Genomic DNA, 18,084 nt, shown 5'->3' with positions numbered 1-18,084 from the left:
ACCTGAGAGGAATCTCCCTGGGGCAGGGAGGTTTGTGCTGCAGTCACACACAGAAATGTCAGAGCTCTGTCAGGTGTCCACACCTGAGCTGGCCTCATGAACTGCTTCTGCACCTCAGGATGTTCAGAGACAATGCCTTTCCCCATCCCTCACACACGCTCTGCACTGCAGCAGGCAGAGTGTCCCTGGCCTCCTGCTGCCCCTGCCAGAGGCTGGGAGGCTCCTCACACCTCCAGTGCCTTGGTACCCCAGCAACAGCTGATGGTGTTTGTGCTCACTCAGGTTCCTCTCACCCCACACACCATGGCCATGCTTGCATCTCATCTGTGCAATGCCAGCAGTCACTGCTGACCTCCTGAGCCTGTGACCTGCAACTGGGGGACAAAGAAACTTTGCAAGCTGTGGTGAGAGACCAATGGTGGAAATGGTGGTGGTGAGTGGCTAGAGCAGGATGATTACCCTGGGACAGCTTCCCCAGGCTGTGCAGTGAACACAGACACAGATCAGCGCCTGCTCTGCTGCTCCTTCAGGCCTCTGTCAGGAGGCCTCTCTGTATCAGCACACTGCTGTGTGCCCCAGCCCTGCACACTCACACTTGAGCTGTTCCCTGCTGTTTGCATCCCTGGGACACTTTCTTGGGCCTGCTCTGGAGAGAAACTTTGGATGAAGCCCTAAGCCTTCAGACTCTGCCCTGAGCAGACCATTTGTCTTTGTGGAACTGCTCTTGGGGCCAGCTCAGTCAGAGTAGTTCCCATGGCCTAACCCTGCCTGTGGTCATAGGACTGCCAAACAGGAGAAACCTGACCAAACAGCCACAGCACTCAGGCCTTGTCCAGGAGAGGCTGTAAGTAGAAAGAGAACAGCCCTGGAAATTCAGATGCTGGTGCTCCCTGGCAGTGCTTGGACTCCTTCCTCCTCCCAATCTACACAGGACCTGAAGCTCCAGAGAAGTCCTCGGGGAAGGATCTCAGGAAGGAAAAAGTTAATGAAAGGTTCTTTAATTTTTTTAATCAAGGAACAGAGGTCCTGCTGCACAAACTCTTGGTCAGCAGAGCAGAGAATGTGTTAGAAAAGGGATGACCATTTGATAAAGAGTAAAACACCACCACCACAAAGTACAGAAGCCAGGCTGGGCCTGCACTGAGTGACATCAGAACTGCTCTGCAGAAGAGTTTATTGCTTCTGAAAGCATCCAGGGATCAGTTTGCTGAGGGCAGCCTTGAGCTCCTGGTTCCTCAGGCTGTAGATGAGAGGGTTCACTGCTGGAGGCACCACTGAGTACAGAACTGACACCACCAGGTCCAGGGATGGGGAGGAGATGGAGGAGGGCTTCAGGTAGGCAAAGAAGGCAGTGCTGAGAAAGAGGGAGACCACAGCCAGGTGAGGGAGGCAGGTGACAAAGGCTTTGTGGCGTCCCTGCTGAGAGGGGATCCTCAGCACTGCCCTGAAGATCTGCACATAGGACACCACAATGAACATGAAACAGACAAATGATAAACAGCCACTGGCCAAAAGAAGCCAGAGTTCCCTGAGGTAGGATGTGGAGCAGGAGAGCTTGAGGATCTGGGGGATTTCACAGAAGAACTGCTCCACAACATTGCCCTGGCAGAGGGGCAGGGAAAATGTATTGGCTGTGTGCAGCAGAGCATAGAGAAAGCTACAGGCCCAGACAGCTGCTGCCAGGTGGAGACAAACTCTGCTGCCCAGGAGGGTCTCATAGTGCAGGGGTCTGCAGATGGCAATGTAGCGATCGTAGGACATGGTGGTGAGGAGAAAATACTCTGCTGTAATTAGGAATACATAGAAGACCACCTGCACAACACATCCTGCATAGGAGATGTCCCTGGTATCCCTCAGGGAATTGGCCATGGACTTGGGCACAGTGGTGGAGATGGCACCCAGGTCAAGGAGGGCGAGGTTGAGGAGGAAGAAGTACATGGGGGTGTGGAGGTGGTGGTCCCAGGCTATGGTGGTGATGATGAGGCCATTGCCCAGCAGGGCAGCCAGGTAGATGGCCAGGAAGAGGCAGAAGTGCAGGAGCTGCAGCTGCCTTGTGCCTGGGAATGGCAGGAGGAGGAAGTGGGTGATGGAGCTGCTGTTGGCCATCTGCTGCCTGTGGGAATGCCTAAGAAAGAAAAGAAAGCAAAACTTGATGACAGACTCCTCTGAGAAGCAGCACTGCAGGGGGCACAGCAATCCCCCAGCTGAAATGGATTTGCTGTCTGCTTTGTTCTGGCTGAGGCTGCTGTGAGGAGCAGGAGCTCAGGCCATGTGCTGCCAAGGACTCATCTTGGCTCTGCTACAGTGGAGCTACTGCACCCATCAGGCTGTTCCCTCTGCCCTGCACTTTCCCCTGTGCTGCCTTGCAGATGTTCTGCCCAAATTAACCCTTAGGACTCCCCCCAGCTCTGTGTGCTCTGAGGAGAGCAGGGCAGCACTGCTTCAAAGGACAGCTCTGTGAACTCTTCTCTGTCCCAGCCCAGAGGGGCAGCTGTGAGAGACAGAGCAGGACACAGCCTCCCCTGAAGAGAATCAAAGGACTCTGGGAGCAGAGTGCTGACCCCCAAGGAAAGGCTCAGCACTGCCCAATACCCTGTGGCAGATCTGGGCCTTCCTGGGGCCAGCTCCAAGCCCAGCAGGAGGGGCAGAGCAGGCAGGGATGCTGGAGATGAGATGTTCTAAAGAGTCATTTCCCAGCAGACAGCACCCAGAGACATCTGCAGAGAAGTACTGAGAGAGCAGCCTGAACACAGCCTCCCCCAGGGCTTCTTGGCACCTTCCCCTCATCCCCAGCCCATCTCTCTCCTGCCTGGAGCTGTCCCTGGCAGGAAAGGTTCAAGAGCACCTCAGACTCACCCTGTCAGCAACTGCAGTGACTTCTCCTCCAGTCAGCTCTCAGCATCCTCCCAGTCCTGGACATCTTGAAGCTCTTCCTGCCTTCCTCATCTCCCTGAGATGCCCTGGCAGTGCCCTCAGCCCTGCTGTGCTGTGCACAGGAGCTGCTCCTGGCCAGAGCTCCACACAGCCCAGGAGCCTGGCCCAGCTCAGCAGCAGATGATCAGCCCAGGGCATTTAAAGGAGCCCTCTGGTGGCTTTGGTGCCAGGTAAACCTCAGGGAGTGAGAGGAAGCTGATGAAACCTCTGCAGAAGTCAAAGTTAGAGTCAAACTCTGAAGTTTCTTGTAGTGTTAATAGGTTCCACTGGGGGACACTACAGGGAAAGTGTCCTCAGGGTCTGGTGAGAGCAGGGAACTGAGGCAGTGCTGACAGGTCAGGACAAGCAGCTAAAGGTGGCTTTGCTGCTGAGTAAACCTGGAGGGGTTTCATTGATCCAAAGGGCCAAGCCCTGACCCCCAGCCCCTGGCAAGGCAGATGCAGTCCCTCACCTGTGGCTCTGGGCTCTGCTGGGAGCAGTGGGGAGTGAGAATGAGCAGTGAGCAGGGTAGGACCTTGTCAGGTTTTGCTGTGGTTCCGGCTGAAGGGACCCTTACAAATATTTTTGATGAGATGCTTTGTGCAATAAAAACCTCTCCAATTAGCTGCAGAAACCTTGGCAAGAATTAGAGGTTCAGCAGTATTTAATGAGCCCCATGGAGTATTTGGGGCTGATTACATCATCCTTAGCTACTGCCAGGAGACTCTGCCAAGGTACTGCCAAGAAGCCTCTCAACAAGTCCAAGGCAGAAGAAAACTCCAAAGTACCTTGAAGTAGTGATTGGCCTCACTGAGGCTTGTTACTGACAAAGGCTCCCCAGGGACTCGTTAGAGCAGCTTGGTAGAGGCCAGGATTGCAGGGAGACAAAGGCAAAGTACAGGGCAGAAAAACTTACCTTTGGTCTAGGAAGCAGAAAGGCCAAGCCCTGACCACTGCCCTTGCAATAGAAGAACCTCAAAGCCTCAAAGCCAAGTTTCTCCTCACAGGCCTTGGTGGCTGAGGCAAGTGCCAGAGCCAAGGGGACAAAGACCTTGGTCCTGTTGGGCCTCTCAGCCTTGCCAGAGGCCTTGCCCATCCTTACTGCAGCCTCTCCTACACTGTCCCATGCCTGCAGCTCTTTCCCTTCAGGCTGCTGACACAAATCTGGCTTCCTCACTCAGCTCTCCCCCTGCCATATCCACCCCTTCCCTGAGCTGTCTCAGCTCTCCCTGCCATTTCCTGACACCTCTGGATGGCCTCATGCATAGCAGCTGTGCCCTTCCAGGGATGTTTCTTTGGCCTCATCTCCAGTCTGAACCTTCCAAGCTGCACTTTGTGGAGGTTTTGGTCTCTTCCCACTCCCCAGAAGACCTCCATCCCCTCTGAAACCACTCTTCAGCCATGTGCACACTGCTCTGGCAGTGCCCTGAGCCTCCATTCAGCAGGCTGAAGCAGTCCAGGTCCCTCATCCTCTCCACAGAGATATCAACCCCCATCCTGGCATATCTTTTCTGCAGTTTCTACTGTTCCTTGCTTCTCCTTCAGACTGCAGATCCTCACATCCAGACACCAAGCATCCAGATGTGTCCATAGCAGTGCTAAGTCCAGGGTGAGGACTACTCCTATGTCTGGGTGGCAAACTGGTGAGGTAACATAAATCCACAGGAATATTTTCTCTACTCACACAACAATCGAAGAATCATAATGTTCAGTCCTAATGCAGAAGGGGTTTTTTTGTACATTCTTCTGATTGATGCTTTTGATCTCAGATTATCATAACAGTTACTGTGATCAATGTTTGACTTCATGGGAAATGCTGTTCTTTCATGTTCTTAATTCTTCTGCCATTGTTTATTGCAATGATTGCAGTTGACATGGGGTAGTTATTTCTTGTTGGTATCACTAAAACCCTTAGCTATGGGGGTTTTATATATTTTGCAAACTTTTTTGAGTTTTATTAATTTTTGTTTTGCTATATTTTTTAATTTTTATTTTATTTTTCAATTCTATTTTTTATCTTATTTGTTTTTAATTTTAATTAATTTTTTATTCTTTGTACGATTGTTTTATTTAATCTAATTTTTAAAAAATTTTTCAATTTTTAAAATTTTAATCATTTTTTAAAAAAATAAAATTTTGTATTAATTTATTTTTTATTTTACTTTGATAAGTTTTGATTTTTAAGAAATTTAATCTATTTTAAAATATTATTACTTTATGTGTTATTATAATTTCATTATTATTTTATTTTATTTTTATTTTTTAAATCTAATTTTTATTTTAATTTTTTATAATTTTATTTTAGTTTGTTTTTTCTTTTTATTTAATTTTTATTTAATTTTAAATGTTATTTTTAATTATTTTTATTTTTTCTTATTTTAAATTTTATTTTCTTTTTTAGTATTTTTAATCTAATATTTAATTTAATTTTTAATACATTTTTAATGTGTTTTTTAATTTATTTTTTCATTATATATATTTTTAATCTATAATTTTTACTATTTTTTGTAATTTTAAAATCTTTATCTAATTTTTAAAAATTTTAATATAATTTTATTTTAAAAATTTACTTATTTTTTTAAATTTATGTTTTTATTTTCATTACTTATCTATTTTTTAAAATTTTATTTGTTAATCTATTTTTTGTTGTTTTAAATCTATTTTTTAATATATTTTTCCTTTTAATTAGTTTGGTTTTTTGTTTTATTTTTTAGTTTTGTTTTTGTTAGCATTGCCAAATGCCAGAACAGCCAACATTTTTACCTTCATATCGTGAGTCAAATCTGGACTAGTATTGAATGCCGTATGTAAGCTATCAACAAAGGAACCAAATGGCCCTGTTGGACCCTGCCAAGTAGTGATCAGCGCAGGATCAGATTGATCATCCTGGATTCTCGACCACACTTTGATCACTAAATCCTGACTTAATTGTAAAGCCTCATCAGGAAGTTGCATTTGCTGATTTGATCTAGCAAAAGGTCCTGCTCCAATGAGTTGGTTAGCAGTGACACTGTGTAAAAGGGTCTGCTGACTGCCGAGGCATGGCTTCCGTGGCATTGCAAGCCATTTGTCATCTATCAAGAAATTGGAAGGTCTGATGTGGTGTTATTTTCAACCCTCTGCTTTCTAACATGTGTTGAAGCTCAGAGAGTGTTGCCTTAGGATCTAACTTTTTTCCTGCAGTTAGATTATCATTCATATAATGATAAATGCGGAAGTCACAATGAGTCTGTCTAAATGGGGACAAAGCCCAAGCCACATACATTTGGCACAGGGTGGGAGAATTCTGCATGCCTTGAGGAAAGGTTACCCATTGATATAATTGGGCAGGTTCTGCCTTATTAATTTATGGCCCAGTAATCTGGATCATCTGGATGTCTTTCAAGCTACCTCTCCACTGACGCAGCACCGGATCGGTTCCCTGTCCTCCCACCTCCCGATCCTTTACACTGTTGTCCCTTCAGAATTTGATTGTATTCCCTGTTGCAGTGATATCATCTGCTGATAATGTCTGGGATTTAAGAGGCAGGGAGGGTAGCAGAGCCAGAGCTGCTGGGGCTGCAGGGGCTGCTAGGGCCACTGCCGTGGCCACCACCGGGGCTGCTGCTGTGGGGATGGCCACCGGGACCTCTGGGGCTGCTGCTGTGGCTGCTGCCAGGGCTGCCACCAGGGCCTCCACCATGGGGATGGCCGCCAGGGCCGCCAGGTTGGGGATCTCCGATTCATGTAGAAGGAGGAATAGTGGGTAACTGAAATTGTGATGAGGATGCTGATGGAGCAGCATATGTGCATGGGGGGGGCGGGGTGGAGGGTGGAGGGTGCGAGCCTTCCGAATCTCCCTTTTTGATCTCGGTTAGAACCAACGCCGCAGCAGCTGAATCAAGAGTAGACTTTTCTGCTTTTATAGATTGCAGTGTATGTGACAATGTGCCACAGGGTGCTATAGCAAAAAGCTCCTTTTGAGCCTTTAGACACCTCATCCCACAGCCAGGCTCCAATTTTGTCCCAGGCTTTGGAAGTAAAAGCTTCTTTTCCTGTGGGGATAAGACCTTGATCCTGGGCCCAGGCTAATAGCCCTATTAAAAATCCCAGAATCGTAAGTAATACCTCTCATGGAGAGGATACTTTGGAGGACTTTTAGCGCAGCCTCTTCTTCTTTGTGGAGTGCTTCCCCCATGCCCTCCCTGGCCACTTCACCTGATCCTGGTGAGATTCACTTCCTTTTCTGAGCGCACACTGCTTATTTGGTCAGCACCGGGGCAGTGCTGGTTCGACCGGCTTTCTGTACCTCTGGGAGCATACCTCTTATGCTGAGTCGAGCAGCATCATAGTCCAAGGATCCCATCACGAGTTTGGGCACCAGATGTTGTCGACGGAGAACAGAATCAATACGAATGACCAATATGATCTAGAATTGTTTGCTTATTAAGGGAACCTCTACAGCTTATATGGACTCAGAGAGCAACGTTGGCATAGCTTCATTGGCTCCCCACTGTTGTAGTTTGGGCTGGGTGCCCTCTGCTACAGGGGTGTTTCCTGTGTCCAGAAGTCTAGCCCAGTGGGTGGACACAGGAAATTATGTATTTCTACCATAATCCCTTGCACCACTATAAATTTTGTGGCGGGGTCTAGCACTTGCTCTTCCCTTCCTCTCCGAGACCCGGTAACTGGGGGAGATTATCTCCCGGCCTTGGGCCTGGCTAGGCCCAAGGCCACGGGGGGATGGGCGGTCTCAGATCTGGCCAGCTGAGACTAGCCTAGCAGTAGTGGGGGGGAAGGAGGAGCCCTGGGGGGTTTTGGGTGCACCCTTAGGTGGGGTTGGGATCTTTCTGGGTCTATTTTGGTCTCTTCCTTGTCACTATGGGTTTTTTTGTGCACACTCACTGTTCTCTATTTAAACCTTCCATCACGTTTGCAATCAGTTTGTCTGAGTCGTTATTTCTGCGCGTGGTGGGGAGGGGGTCTGTCCCAACCCATTACATTTTGGTGCACCAACGTGGGGCTGGCTGTTGTGCCCACTCTGCAGATCGATTGCAAAAGATGGAGAGTTTAAATTTAGTTCTGGGCATCGGTTTGGGTTTGGCAGTTGGGGGCTCAAGTTTTGTTGCTGGGGCAATCGTGTGAGTTCTTATGGATGGCGGGGGGACGCCTGGTGAGCTCGGGGTACCGCTTGAGAACGCGGAACCTGCCCTTCCCCTACGGTGGGGAGTGAAGTGGGGGAGGGGCAGCAGCGAACAGATCAGAGTCAGGTCTGTTCTCGCTGCGGGGATAGAGCCAGCCGCTGCGAGCAGGCGAGCCAGCTCCCGAAATCCCGGCGGGCAGACGGGGACCCCAGCTGGAAAGCCGTTTTCAAGGGCTCTGAGAATGCGCTTATGGCACCTCAGAAGAGTGAATTCTGCATCGCTGGGAGGTTCCATTGGATGAAGGAAGAAGAACTGGAACGGACAGACACTTGAGCCTGAATGAGAGACTATTGGGGTGGACGCCCAGATGAAGATATGGACTCCGCCGACATGTCATCAGAAGCTTTCTGATTTGATGATGTGTTTGGGTGCAAGGATTATGGTATGAAATAAGGGGTGGCTCCTGTTGTAGTTTGGGCTGGGTGCCCTCTGCTACGAGGGTGTTTCCTGTGTCCAGAAGTCCAGCCCAGTGGGTGGGCATGGGAAATTAGGTATTTCTACCATAATCCCTTGCACCACTATAAATTTTGCAGTGGGGTCTGGCACTTTCTCTTTCCTTCCCTCTCCGAGACTTGGTAAGTGGGGGAGAGATCTCCTGGCCATGGACCTGACTTAGGTCCAAGGCCACTGGGGGATGGGCAGTCTCAGATCTGGCCAGCTGAGACCAGCCTAGTAGTAGGGGGTGGAAGGAGGAGCCCTTGGTGGTTCTGGGTGCACCCTCAGGTGGGGTTGGGGTCTTTCTGGGTTTATTTTGCTTTCTTTCTTGTCACTATGTTTCCTTTTGTGCACCCTCATTGTTCTCTATTTAAACTCTCCACTACTTTTGCAATCAGTTTGTCTGAGTCGTTATTTCTACACGTGGTGGGGAGGGGGTTTGCCCCAACCCATTACAGGTAAGATGTCACCCAGCAGGAGCCTGTACCAGCTCAAGGCTTTGTGATTCAAACAAGAGCCAGGGAGGATGGAGAAAGAGCAGCAAAGAAAGGTGGCAGCAAGGTGGGGCAGCTGGCTGGGTGACTCCAGCCTGCAGGGAAAGAGGCTCAGCTGATGCAGCAGCAGAGGACAGCCTGAGGGGCAGATGACAGAGGGCTGTGCAAGAGCTGAAAGGCTCCTGGCAGAGCCAAGCTCTTCCTGCCTTTGCTTCTGGCTGTGGTCTGTGCCACTGATGCCTCTAAGGAGACAACTCCTCCTTCCAGCCCTGGGGCCTCCTTGCCTCCTTGTCCATCCTCAGGAGCCTGGGAGGGGTTGTGCCATAGTCCTGCCCTTGGCATTGGTCCTCTCCACATCTCACTGCTCCAGGAATCACCCTGAAGGATGAGTGAGGGACAGGATCTGCCTGTCCAGGGGCCAGGGCTCAGGGCTTTAATGAAACACCTCCAGGTTTGCTCAGCATCAGAGACATCTTCCTCTGCTTGTCCTGACCTCTCAGCACTGCCGCCAGCTCTCTGCTCCAACCACAGCCTGCAGACACTTTCCCAGCAGTGTCCTCACTGGGACCCATCAACAAGAGAACAAACTTCAGAGTTTGAAAGTGACTTCAACTTCTGGAGAGGTTTCATCATCTTCCTCTCAGTCTCTGATGTTTACATGGCACCAAAGCCACCAGGGGGTCATTAAATTGCCCTTGGGTTGGTCCTCTGCTGCTCAGCTGGGCTGAGCTCCGTGGCTGGAGGGAGCTGCTGGAAAGCAGGCAGCAGAGAAAAGAGACAGCTGTGCCCAGGAGCAGCTCCTCTGCTCTGCACAGCAGGGCTGAGGACACTGCCACTGGATCTCAGGGAGATGAGGAAGGCAGAGAGAGCTCAGAGGTGTCCAGGAGGGTGACTGAGAGCTGACAGGAGGAGAAGTCACTGCAGTCCCTGACACAGTGAGTCTGTGGGGGCAGGGCAGTGCAGCTGCAGCTCCTGGAGGCATCTCCTAAAGCTGGCACAGCCACAGCTGGTGGGGGCTGGAAGGAAATCTTCCTGTCCAGAGGCTCTTTTCAGGCTTTTCTGGAGAGCTGTGGACCCTGGGGTGCAGGCAGGGGTGGTCAGGGCTGTTCTTCAGAGCAGGGTCCCTGCAGCCCAGGGGCTGTGTGCTGGGGCAGGGACTCTGCTGCCTGCCAGGCTCAGCTCAGCCTGCTCAGGGAGCTCCACATAGTGCTGTGGGGAGAAGCTGTGAGTGGCAGGAGACAGCCCTGGCAGGGCAGGGTCCTTGTGCTGTGGGGAGGGAGCTGTGCTGGCCAGAGCTGCTCACAATCCTGGCTTCCCACTGGGCATTTCTGAGGGGTTTTGAAGAACAAGATCAAGGCAGCATTTTGCTGGAAGAGAAGGAATCTTGGCTTTGAATGTTGATCCCCTTGGTGTGCTGGGTGGGCTGTGTGAGATAAGAGTTTCTCCACTTTGAATAAGACCCTCATTAGCCTTTGAGCTTCTCCTGAGCCCTGCACACCCAGAGCTGCCCCTGGGCAGTGTCCTGCTGGAAGGGGTCTGCAGGGCAGAGCTGAACACACAGCTGGTGGGATGAGCTCTGTCAGCAGGGATGGGGAAGAGAGCTGAGCACAGAGAAGCAGGTCCTGGCAGGGATATCTGCTGGTAGCAGGGACTTGGGCAGTGGGGGGAGAGAGATCTGCTGGCAGAGATGCCCTGGCAAGGAGGATCAGGCACCTCTGTGCCATTCTCTGCACTGCAGACACATTTCCCAATGCAACCTTTTGCTCTGCTCTTCTACCCAGCAGAGGCACTGCCCTCAAAGCTATGGGCTCCAGGTCAGGAGTCACAACCTTGGCAGCTGACATTCATCTGAAGGCTCCTGGAGAAGGCTTCACCCCCACACCTCTGCCTTTCTCTCTTCCCTTCACTGCAGAGCTGTTCCCTGTTTCTCCAACTCTCCATGGGACTCTTGTTCTCTGGGTTTGGGCTGTTGGTCACTTTGTGTTCTGACACCAGAAAAATCTTCATGGCAAATCTGGGTCCCTGCTGCATTTGAAGCTGTGATGATCTCTGCCATGGGTTGTTAGTGATGGGACTGAGCTGATCCATTCCTCACCCAGCTCAGGGAAGGAGGTTAAGATGAGGCTGAGAGAAGTGTGCCCTAACTTGTCACTGCCTTTCCCTCCTTGGACAGGTCTCCATGGCCAGAGGCAGCAGATGGCCAACAGCAGCTCCATCACCCACTTCCTCCTCCTGCCATTCCCAGGCACAAGGCAGCTGCAGCTCCTGCACTTCTGCCTCTTCCTGGCCATCTACCTGGCTGCCCTGCTGGGCAATGGCCTCATCATCACCACCATAGCCTGGGACCACCACCTCCACACCCCCATGTACTTCTTCCTCCTCAACCTTGCCCTCCTCGACCTGGGATTCATTTCCACCACTGTGCCCAAATCCATAGACAATTCCCTGAGGGACACCAGAGACATCTCCTACACAGGGTGTGCTCTCCAGGTCTTCTTTTTAGTATTCCTAATGTCAGCAGAGTATTTACTCCTCACCACCATGTCCTACGATCGCTACGTTGCCATCTGCAGACCCCTGCACTATGAGACCCTCCTGGGCAGCAGAGTTTGTCTCCACATGGCAGCAGCTGTCTGGGCCTGTGGAGCTCTCTATGGTCTGCTGCACACAGCCAATACATTTTCCCTCCCCATCTGCCAGGGCAATGCTCTGCACCAGTTCTTCTGTGAAATTCCGCAGATCCTCAAGCTCTCCTGCTCCACATCCTACCTCAGGGAGCTTTGGCTTCTTGTGGCCAGTGTCTGCTTAGTCTTTGTCTGTTTTTTGTTGATTGTGGTGTCCTATGTGCAGATCTTCAGGGCAGTGCTGAGGATCCCCTCTCAGCAGGGACGTCACAAAGCCTTTGCCACCTGCCTCCCTCACCTGGCTGTGGTCTCCCTGTTTGTCAACACTGTAATCTTTGCCTACCTGAAGCCCTCTTCTATCTCCTCCCCATCCCTTGATGTGGTGGTGTCATCTCTGTACTCAGTGATGCCTCCAGCAGTGAACCCTCTCATCTACAGCCTGAGGAACCAGGAGCTCAAGGATGCCATGAGGAAAATGATCCCTGGATGCTGTCAGAACCAATAAAGTCTTTGTCCTCTCCTGCAGAGCAGTTCTGATGTTACTCACAGTCTGGTTTCTCTCCTTTTGGCTGCTGCTGGTGCTGTTATCATGTAAGAATGTTGTTTCCCCACCAGAGTCTTTCTTCGGACCATTTCTGATTCAGTGCTGTCCTGTCTGCTGTGACCCAGAGACTGCAGACAGGAGCAGCTGTGCTCCCTGGGTGTGCAACATTCAAGAAAAAATTCTTCCCATTGAGAAGTTCATAACAGAGACAGAGGAGTCTGGCTGTGTTCAGTGTCTGCTCTCTTTGGACAGACCCCTACTGATTTACAACAGTGTTCAAGGGAAGGGACTTAGCAGAGGCCCCTTTGTGATTTACATACACAAAGAGAAGGCGAACTGTCTGGTTCCTCCCTTTCTCTTCCAACTCCTGTTGGTCTTATTTGCAGATACATCATACTGCTCTTTTTTGTAGCCTTTTCTGGCTCACTTGATCTGGCTACAACCTGCACCTGCCTGACTGCAGGATGGATAAGCCATACAAATCAGAGTATCAGACATGGTAGAAAGATTAGAGCTGCTGTTGCACAAAGAGAGAAGAATGACACTCGTTTGACCCATGGCCCATCAGGCAACCAAGACAATGTGTCCCATTCCAGTCCTTGCCAGGTTTGGACTGGTCCATGAGCTATTTCCCTGCTGTTGGTGGCTATATTTATTGCTGCCTCCCCATTGTCCTCAATCTTTAGGCACCAATCAGATGGATTAAACTTTCCACATCCACCTCCTTCCTCAGCTAATAGACAGTCTGGAGAGTCCATTTTGGTGCATTGCCTCTCACATCTGAGTTTGGTGTTTGGCTAATAGTACCTGTGGATGGAGTTTACCTGGACTTCAGCAAGGCCTTTGTCACCGTCCCCCACAGCAAACTCCTGGCCAAGCTGTCAGCCCCTGGCTTGGACAGCAGCACTCTGAGCTGGGTTAGGAACTGGCTGGAGGGCCGAGCCCAGAGTGTGGTGGTGAATGGTGCCACATCCAGCTGGCAACCAGTCACTAGTGGTGTGCCCCAAGGATCAGTGCTGGGCCCCATCCTGATCAATATCTTTACTGATGATCTGGATGAGGGCATTGAGTCCATCATCAGTAAATTTGCAGATGACACCAAGCTGGGGGCAGGAGTTGATCTGTTAGAGGGTAGGAGAGCTCTGCAGACAGACCTTGCCAGGCTGGACAGATGGGCAGAGTCCAAGAGCATGAGATTGAATACATCCAAGTGCCAGCTTCTACACATTTGCCAAAACAACTCCATGCAGTGCTACAGGCTGGAGTCAGAGTGGCTGGAGAGCAGCCAGGCAGAATGGGACCTGGGGGTACTGGTTGATAGTAGGCTGAACATGAGCCTGCAGTGTGCCCAGGCAGCCAAGAGGGCCAATGGCGTCCTGGCCTGTATCATGAATAATGTGGCCAGCAGGAGCAGGGAAGTCATTCTGCCCCTGTCCTCAGCACTGGTTAGCCGCACCTTGAGCACTGTGCCCAGTTCTGGGCCCCTCAGGTTAGGAAAGATGTTGATTTGCTGGAACGTGTCCAGAGAAGGTCAATGAGGCTGGTGAGGGGTTTGGAACACAAGCCCTATGAGGAGAGGCTGAGGGAGCTGCGGTTGTTTAGCCTGGAAAAGAGGAGGCTCAGAGGAAACCTTATTGCTCTCTACAACTACCTGAAGGGAGGTTGTAGCCAGGTGGGGGTTGGTCTCTTCTCCCAGGCGAGCAGCACCAGAACAAGAGGACACACTCTCAAGCTGTTCCAAGGGAAGTTTTGGCTGGAGGTATGGAGAAAATTTGTCACTGAGAGAGTTGTTAGCCATTGGGATGTGCTGCCCAGGGCGGTGGTGGAGTCACCATCCCTGGAGGTCTTCAAGAGCAGATTGGACATGGCACTTGGTGCCATGGTTTAGTCATGAGGTCTGTGGTGACAGGTTGGACTTGATCTTTGAGGTCTCTTCCAACCTTGGTGATTCTGTGATTCTGTGATTCTGCAGAGCTGCAAAACACTGCAAGCAAGGGAGAGAGATAAGAGAGACAGAAGGAGGAGGAGGAGGGGAACTGGAAACAGACAGCAGGAGCAAAACCACTCTTCTTCCATTATTTACAAGCTGTTGTCTTCAGAAAGGCCCAGATTTTCAAGCTTTAGAACTGAAGTTCCCACTGCATGAATGTGGCAATGGTGGCAATAAGCAGTGTGAGCAATCTGGCAGTATAGGCTTAGAGCCTGACATGGTGGTAGGCCATGCTCAGCCTAAGAGCAGAAGTAGCTAGCAGTGTAGCAAAACAGTGCTGTGCCTGCAGCATGTAACTAAAGCAGGGCACTGGTAGCTATAAACACAGAGAGTTATCTGGGAACAACAGGACACACACCTGCATCAACAACCTCGCGTGTCATTAGTAATGTGACCAATAATCTATAACAGTAGGATGTGTGGTCACTCGTGGGGAACCAATGAAGCTATGCCAACGATGCTCTCCAAGTCTGTATAAGCTGTAGAGGTTCCCTTAATAAACAAACAATTCTAGATCATATCGGTCATTTGTATTGACTCTATTCTCCATCGCCGACATCTGGTGCCCAAACTTGTGATGGGATCCTTGGACTATGATGCTGCTCGACTCAGCATAAGAGGTATGCTCCCAGAGGGACGGAAAGCCGCTCGAACCAGCACTGCCCCGGTGCTGGAAAAATGCTGTGCTACACCCCCAGCCTCTCAGATGCCAGGCATTATCAGCAGACGATATCAGTGCGACAGAGGCTACAATTGAATTCCAGAGGGATGATAGTGTAAGGGATTGGGAGATGGGAGGGACAGAGAACTGTTCTGCTGTGCTGGTGGAAAGGTATTGTGAGAAATGCAGTAACAGATGGAGAATCTGTAGATTTTCCTGTACATGCATCTGCTGTGGTTTTACAAGGTTAACAAAGAATATGGCATCTCTGGACTGGAAAATGTTGATAGAAGCTAAACAAGCCATAGCTACCTATGGGTTAAAGTCAGGATACACAACTGCTATAATCAATCAGTTGTTTTCAACACACTTGTGTTGCAGTTTGAGCTGGGTGCCCCCCTGGTGTGTTCACTTCCTGCCCTCCTCCACCTAATGGAAAGCAGTGAATGTTACAGAGAACCCAAAGCGCAGTGACAAAGAAAGATCCCAAAGCAAACCCAGAGGCATCCCATTCCCACCTGAGGGTACACCCGAGACCCTCAGGGCTCCTTCTTCCCCCTCCCTCTGCTGGGCTAGTCTCAGCTGGCCAGGCCTGAGACTGCCCATCCCCCTGTGGCCTTGGGCCTAGCCAGGCCCAAAGCCAGCAGACATCTCCCCCAGTTACCAGCTGACGGAGGAGGAAGAAAAGAGAAAGTGCTAGATGCTGCACTGGATCTTATAGTGGTGCAAAGAATTATGGTAGGAAATACACACAATTTCCTGTGTCCATCCCTCTGGGCTGGACTTCTGGACACAGGAAGTGAACACACCAGGGGGGCACCCAGCTCAAACTGCAACACGCCACCCCTTATTTCATACCATAATCTTTGCACCTAAACACATCATCAAATCAGAAATCTTCTGATGACATGTCCAGCAAAGTCCATCTCTTCATCTGGGCGTCCACTCAACCAGTCTCTCATTCAGGCTCAAGTGTCAGTCCATTCCAGTCCTTCTCCTCTCATCTAATGAAACCCTCCCGCGATGCCGAGTTCACTCTTCTGCGTTGCAAGCTCTTCATGGATCCGTTGGACATCCTGGTCACCTGGAAAGAACCTCACAACTTCTCAACCAAACCTTCATTCCCATCTCTATCCACTCAGCGGCATATTTCCACCCCTGGGGCAAGCCAGTCAGAACAATCAGGCTCTGCTGCTTCTCCACCCCTCCAGGAAAATAGCACGCTGAGCCTCTCTCAACACTGCACGGACCTATCCCAAGCCCAGTGCTGACCGCTTTCAGCCGCGGCCCGAGGCTCCACAGATGCATGCCACAGGTACACCGCCCCTCCACTGGGCGTTCGCATACCGCAGATGTGGCAGCTCCAAGTACACAGCCCCACCCCAGGAGAGGGAGGGGCTGCTCCACAACCTGCTGAGAAGAAGGGAGGTGGAGCCAGGTGCTAGGCGCCATTTTCGGAACTCGTCCGAAAACGTCGGGGAAGAGAACAGGGCTGGCCCCGCCGCCGCTCCGAGTGCACGGCCGGGCCGCCGCAGCTGCTCCGAGCGCACGGCTCAGCCCTCAGCCGCCGCAACCCGAGCATACAGCAGGGCTCCAGCCACCTCTACCGCCGTGGTACAGAATCAAAATCGCCTCCACCCCTCGGGCATTCAAACGGCTCCTCCAGAGAAAGCCATAAACGCGTCCCCAGGGCCCTTGAGAACAGCTTTTGAACTGGAGTTCCCGTTCACCCTTCCTGGGTATCGGGAGCCGGGCTCGCCCGCTCCGCCGCGGCTGGCCCTACCCCGCAGCGAGAACGGACCTGACTTTCACAGTATCACAGTATCACAGTAACTAAGGTTGGAAGAGACCCCAAGCATCATCAAGTCTAACCTGTTCCAACAGACCTCACAACTAGATCATGGCACCAAGTGCCACGTCCAATCTCCCCTTGAACACCTCCAGGGACGGCGACTCCACCACCTCCCTGGGCAGCCCATCCCAATGATGAATGACTTGCTCAGTGAAGAACTTTTTCCTCACCTCGAGTCTAAACCTCCCCTGGCACAACTTGAGACTGTGTCCCCTTGTTCTGGTGCTGGTTGCCTGGGAGAAGAGACCAACCCCTTCCTGGCTACACCCACCTTTCAGGTAGTTGTAGAGGGCAATGAGGTCACCTCTGATCCTTCTCTTCTCCAGGCTAAACAATCCCAGCTCCCTCAGCCTCTCCTCATAGGGCTTGTACTCAAGGCCTCTCACCAGCCTTGTTGCCCTTCTCTGGACACGTTCAAGTGTCTCGATGTCCTTCCTAAACTGAGGGGCCCAGAACTAGACACAGTACTCAAGGTGTGGCCTAACCAATGCAGAGTACAGGGGCACAATGACCTTCCTGCTCCTGCTGGCCACACTATTCCTAATACAGGCCAGGATGCCATTGGCCTTCTTGGCCACCTGGGCACACTGCTGGCTCATGTTTAGGCGGGTGTCAATAAGCACCCCCAGGTCCCTCTCTGTTTGGCAGCTCTCCAGCCACTCTGACCCCAGCCTGTAGCTCTGCATGGGGTTGCTGTGGCCAAAGTGCAGAACCCGGCACTTGGATGTGTTAAATCTCATGCCCTTGGACTCTGCCCATCTGCCCAGCCTGTCAAGGTCCCTCTGCAGAGCCTCTCTACCCTCCAGCAGATCAACTCCTGCCCCCAGCTTGGTGTCGTCAGCAAATTTACTGATGATGGACTCGATGTCCTCATCCATATCGTCAATGAAGATGTTAAAGAGCATGGGGCCCAGCACTGATCCTTGGGGCACACCACTGGTGACTGGCTGCCAGCTGGATGTGGCACCATTCACCACCACTCTCTGGGCTCGGCCCTCCAGCCAGTTCCTAACCCAATGCAGTGTGCTCCCATCCAAGCCATGGGCAGACAGCTTGGCCAGGAGTTTGCTGTGGGGGACGGTGTCAAAGGCCTTGCTGAGGTCCAGGTAGACTACATCCACAGCCTGCCCCGCATCTACCAGGCGGGTCACCTGATCATAGAAGGAGATCAGGTTGGTCAGGCAGGACCTGCCCTTCCTAAACCCATGCTGGCTGGGCCTGATCCCTTGGCCATCCTCCAAGTTCTGTGCGACTTCACTCAAGATGACCTGTTCCATAATCTTGCCTGGCACTGAGGTCAGGCTGACAGGTCTATAATTCCCTGGCTCATCCAACTGGCCCTTCTTGTGGATGGGCACCACGTTGGCCAGCTTCCAGTCGTCTGAGAT

At 51.3% G+C, this 18,084-nt stretch overlaps 1 protein-coding gene and 1 pseudogene across 1 annotated transcript; one reads left to right on the top strand and one right to left on the bottom strand.

Annotated features, from left to right (window-relative positions):
- Nucleotides 1-18,084, bottom strand: part of LOC128899310 (oocyte zinc finger protein XlCOF6-like) — a 285,720-nt pseudogene that overhangs the window by 154,302 nt on the left and 113,334 nt on the right.
- LOC128899307 (olfactory receptor 14A16-like) lies at nucleotides 11,222-12,154 on the top strand. The gene has a single exon (XM_054177686.1). It carries the CDS (start codon nucleotides 11,222-11,224, stop codon nucleotides 12,152-12,154), a length of 933 nt encoding a protein of 310 aa, XP_054033661.1.

The sequence above is a fragment of the Dryobates pubescens genome, chromosome 43 (assembly GCF_014839835.1).
Source record: "Dryobates pubescens isolate bDryPub1 chromosome 43, bDryPub1.pri, whole genome shotgun sequence".
Taxonomy (NCBI): Eukaryota; Metazoa; Chordata; class Aves; order Piciformes; family Picidae; genus Dryobates; species Dryobates pubescens.
This window is presented reverse-complemented; position numbering and strand designations above follow the sequence as displayed.

Bases quoted from the DNA above. Each gene is read 5' to 3' on its own strand.
- LOC128899307 (XM_054177686.1), top strand. From the start codon at position 11,222: ATGGCCAACAGCAGCTCCATCACCCACTTCCTCCTCCTGCCATTCCCA.